Source organism: Gossypium hirsutum, unplaced genomic scaffold (assembly GCF_007990345.1).
Source record: "Gossypium hirsutum isolate 1008001.06 unplaced genomic scaffold, Gossypium_hirsutum_v2.1 scaffold_327, whole genome shotgun sequence".
Classification (NCBI taxonomy): Eukaryota; Viridiplantae; Streptophyta; class Magnoliopsida; order Malvales; family Malvaceae; genus Gossypium; species Gossypium hirsutum.
In genome coordinates this window covers 10,001-15,000 of record NW_024402956.1, presented here as the reverse complement: position 1 = coordinate 15,000, position 5,000 = coordinate 10,001, and the positions used below count along the sequence as shown (strand labels likewise).

Genomic DNA, 5,000 nt, shown 5'->3' with positions numbered 1-5,000 from the left:
GTATTCCATTATGAAATCAAACTCCGCTAGAAAAACCTGCCAACGAGCCTGTTTGGAAGACAACTTTTTCTGGGTTAGAAAATAACTGTTGGCAACATTATCAGTAAGGACCACGAACCTGGAACCCAGTAAGTAATGCCTCCATGTGCGCAAGCAATGCACCACAGCGGTCATTTCCTTTTCTTGGACCGTATATCTCCGCTCTGTCTCATTAAGCTTTCGACTTTCGAAAGCAATGGGATGACCCTCTTGCATCAGTACTCCCCCAATGGCATAGTCTGACGCATCTGTGCGTACTTCATAAGGCTTCGAGTAATCCGGTAATACAAGTACAGGCTCACTTGTCATTACTTGCTTCAATTGATTGAAGGCCCTCTCACACTGTGGGTTCCAATCCCATACCTTACCCTTTTTTAACATGTCTGTCAAGGGTGCGTAATTCTAGAATAGCCTTCGATAAAGCGTCTATAGTAGTTTGCCAACCCAAGGAAAGATCTCAACTCTGTCACCTTGGTTGGAGCCTCCCATTCGACAATGGCCCGAACCTTGCTTTCATCCATCCGGATCTTGCCACCTCCCATAATGTGGCCTAGAAATGGCACCTCTCGTTGAGCAAAGGTGCATTTCTCCTCTTTGACGAATAACTCATTTTCCCTCAAAGTTTGGAACACCTCCCTCAAATGTTCCACATGTTTGTTGAGTGTTTTACTGTACACCACAATATCATCAAGGTAAACAACCACGAAACGATCAAGGAAAGGTTGAAGTACCTTATTCATTAAGGTGCAGAATGTAGCTGGGGCATTCGTGAGTCCGAATGGCATCACCAAAAACTCATACGAGCCATACCGCGTCACACAAGCTGTCTTTGGCTCATCTCCTTCGGCTATCCGAACTTGATGGTACCCCGATCTCAAGTCCAACTTGGTAAACCATCTCGCACTACCAAGCTGATCAAACAAGTCTGCAATGAGGGGAATAGGGTACCTATTCCTCACGGGGATCTTGTTTAGGGCCCGATAATCTATACACATCCGTAATGACCCATCATGTTTCTTTTGAAATAGCACTGGTGCACCATACGGAGATTTAGATGGCCTAATGAATCCCGCATCTAAAAGTTCCTTTAACTGTTTCCGTAATTCCTCCAATTTCGGTGGGGACATATGATATGGCGCCCTAGATGGGGGCACCATGTTGGACACCAATTCGATCCTATGATCCACCTCCCTCTTAGGTGGCAAATTCTTTGGCAACTTTGCAGGCATCACATCTCGAACGGATTGTAATACTTGGCCCACTTCCTTAGGGATCTCACCCACGGTCTTACCGGTTTCCTCAATCTTCAAAGTGGCTAAGTAGGAGACTTCATCTCTACGTACTCCTATAGCAAATTGGATTGCAGATAATGTTTTCCCTTCGAGGCTCCCCTTTCTTGTCAATCAAACCATACATTGATGGTTCGAATCTGAAATCACCATGAGATTACCGGAAGGACAAATCGTCGCATTAACCTGATCAAGAAAGCTCAATCCAACTACAAAATCATAGTCATCAAGTGGTATTACCTTGATGGATGCCGTATCGGTCCAATCGCCAAATTAGAGTTTTACTCCCTTTACGACCCCCTTGATTGGAACACTTTCTGAATTCACCGTCTTAATTCGACCCGGATCATTTTCAATCTTGAGACCAAGTTTATGCGCAGCCCCTTCGGACATAAATAAATCAGACGCACCTGTGTCGACAAGTGCATTCAACTTTTTGCCAGCTACCATGATGTCCGCAAACATCAGCCCATGACTCCTTTTGTCTTCAACACCCCCTAGTATTGAAACAAGATTGTTATCCTCCACATCTGACTCTGCTTTCGCTTCCACAGCGGAGAGCGCCACCTTCTTTGGACAATCCTTAATCATGTGTGGTCCATCACAATGAAAGCACCTTATAGGCCCACTCTTCCTTTTGTCCCATGGCTTTTTACCGTTGTCATTTCTAGGGGGCCTTTCTTTGTCTCCCCCACTATTTCCCTTTGGCTGGGACTTGGGCTTGAAAGACTCAGGCCTGTCTTTCTTCCCACCAAATTCCGCCAACGATTCTGCTACAGACATGGCCTTGGTAAGTTCTTGGACTCCTCGGCGTTGCAACTCTTGCTTCGCCCATGGTTTCAACCCATCCATGAAGGAATAGAATGCCTCTTTCTCACCCATATCAGAAATTTGAAGCATGAGTTCGCTAAACTCCTGCACATACTCCCTCACAGTGCCTTGTTGTGAAAGCTGACGCAACTTTGCCCGAGCTTCATCCTCGGCATACTCAGGGTAAAACTGCGCTTTGAACTCGTATTGAAACTCCTTCCAAGTTCTAATTTCTGTCCCACCACGTCTCACATCGGTGGACCTACGACGCCACCACAATAAGGCAATGTCAGTAAGATACATAGCAGCAGTAATTACCTTAGTGGCATCATCAGCAATGCCCTTGGCACGAAAGTATTGTTCGACTCCCCACAGGAAATTGTCCACTTCTCTTGCGGACCTTGTTCCCTTAAACTCCTTTGGCTTGGGAACACCCACGCTGGGCTTGGGTGTGACAGCAGCCAACCCTCCATTGCCCAAAGCAGTCTTGTAGATTGTGAGTTCACCCTTGAGCTCCGCAATCTCCTCTTTCAAGGCTGTCAACATAACCTCCATGGCATCAGTCTTACCAACCATCATAGTCTCGACGGCATCATCCCTACTCGTCATCTTCTCAATGTTATCCAACACATACTCTTTGAGTTGCTCTTGCATAGATTGCAACCCATCATTGACTTTATCATTGATATCATCAACCCTTTCCTTGACATCCCCCACGGATTCTTCAAGAGTGACGACTCGATCTTCCAAAGCCGACAGTATGTCCCTCGAACGGCTAGGCTTCCTAGCCCTCCCACGAGTCTCCATTCCATCAACATTCTTAGCAGCTTCTTTTGACATCATTCAACGGTGTCTTTGAATGCTGGCTCGGATACCAACTGTCATGGACTTAGAGTTTTCCCAAGCAATCCGTGCGGCCTCAAGCGTTCTTTCGCTCAAAAATGCCTAAGTCAGCCTATCTCGCAACAAGCGTCCTTTGCAGACGACTTAAATATGCGACGGGGTATTGTAAGTGGCAGAGTGGCCTTGCTGCCACAATCCACTAAGATTCAGCCCTTTGTCGCTTCGATTCGTCCCTCCCCCCATCTCCCTTCCGATCTCCCCTTGTTCTTTTTGCACGTCCCGACCTTGGGGTCCCCAAGTGGGGGACTTAGTGTAAGGAGTTAGTTAAACACTTGGCCTTGCCGCCCCCTCGAGGAATATGGCACAACGGGGGCCGCGGTGGTGCGAGTGCGAGCTCCCAACTATTGGTGGTCCAGGCACTTGTTCAATTTTTTGCCGTGCCGTGCCGTTCCATACTTCATTCGGCCTCTTGTATTTGTTTTGGGCGAATAGAAAAAATTTTCAATTAAAAATACTAAGTGTAAGTGGCGTAAAAAAAATTTGCCCCCATTTCAGGCATGTGCGGGAGCCTCGGGCAACATCCCGTGGTGCGGGTCATCGTGCATCGGGCAACATCGGCACCTTGGTGCCTCGGATGTGCGGGAGCGTTAGACTGAAAAAGGTGTCCCTATTTCAGACATCCGAAACCTGTCCCTATGAATGTCGACTGGTAGCACATTGACCAAGTTTTTTTAGCTCTTTAGGGGGAAGTGATATTGAGCAGCCAGGGGTTATCCAGGGCACTGCCCACGCCCATCGCATGCCCGCACGTCGGTGCCCCCCAGCACCGGTTAGGTTCCCGGAGGTGCTCCGACGATCCATCCCGACGATGATCCAGCGAGCCATCCCAGGATATACAAAACGACGCAACGAGTCCCTCCCCAATCCCAAAAGGTAGAATTCGGATACCGTTACTTGTTCGGTACCCAATAATGAATGAACCGTCCCAAAGGTAGAATTCAGATACCGTTGCATGCATGTTCGGTATCCGTCCCAATAATGAATGAATCGTCCCTGTCCCTCCGCTTTTGCAAGGAGAGCCTCCGGCACCTTTGGCCCCTGGTCGTGCGGTGTGCCATCCCGTGGTACGGGGCCATCGGGCGCCACTGGCCCTTTCGATGTGTCGGAGCATCGGGCAGCATCGGCACCTTGGTGCATCGGATGTGCAAGAGGGTCGAGCACCAAAGCTAATTTTGGGCCCCCGTAGGTGCAGAAGCATCGGCACCATAAAGTGTCCCTGTTTAAGACACATGAATGTCGCCTGGTAGCACATTGACCAAGTTTTTTTAGCTCTTTAGGGGGGAGGTGATATTGAGCGAACAGGGGTTGTCGAGGGCATTGCCCACGCCCATTTCATGCCCAGACGTCGATGCCCCCCATCGCCGGTTAGGATCCCGATGGTGCTCCAGCGATCCATTCCGGCGGTACTCCGGCGAGCTTTCCCGGTGGTGCTCCGATGAGCCATCCCGGAATATAGGAAACAATGCTACGAGTCGTCTCGGTCCCTCCCCCAGGTCCCTTCCCTTTTGAATCATCCCGGTCCCTCCCCTTTTGGAACAAGAGCCTCCGGCACCTTGGGCCCTTGGTCGCGCCGGAGCATCAGGCACTAGTGGTAACCTAGGACGTCGATGGTCCCAGAGCATCGGCACATTGCTGCTTGGACGTGCTGGAACCTTGGACGCCATCGGTAACCTAGGACGTCAGTGGTGCGAGAGCCTCGCGAGCATCTAAACCTTGGTGCCTTGGATGTTGCGGGAGCCTCGGACACCTCGGACACCATCGGCAAACTAGGCTCTTGGTTGTGCAGGATCCTCGGTGACCATCAGCACCTTGGTGCTCGGATGTGCGGGAGCCTTGGGCACCATCGGCACCTTGGTGGAAGGATGTGCGAGAGCCTCAGCACCATTGGCAACCTAGGACCTTGGTCGTACGGGAGCCTCGAGCAGCATCGACAACCTAGGCCCTTGGTCGTACGGGAGC

At 50.0% G+C, this 5,000-nt stretch overlaps 1 protein-coding gene across 1 annotated transcript; it reads right to left on the bottom strand.

Annotated features, from left to right (window-relative positions):
• Positions 1–425: 425 nt before the first annotated feature.
• On the bottom strand, positions 426–2,978 carry LOC107939560 (uncharacterized protein K02A2.6-like). The gene is made up of 4 exons (XM_016872905.2): positions 1,614–2,978; positions 1,490–1,514; positions 850–1,384; positions 426–708 (listed from the first exon to the last, which is right to left on the bottom strand). Exons 1-4 carry the CDS (start codon positions 2,976–2,978, stop codon positions 426–428), a joined length of 2,208 nt encoding a protein of 735 aa, XP_016728394.2.
• Positions 2,979–5,000: the final 2,022 nt, after the last annotated feature.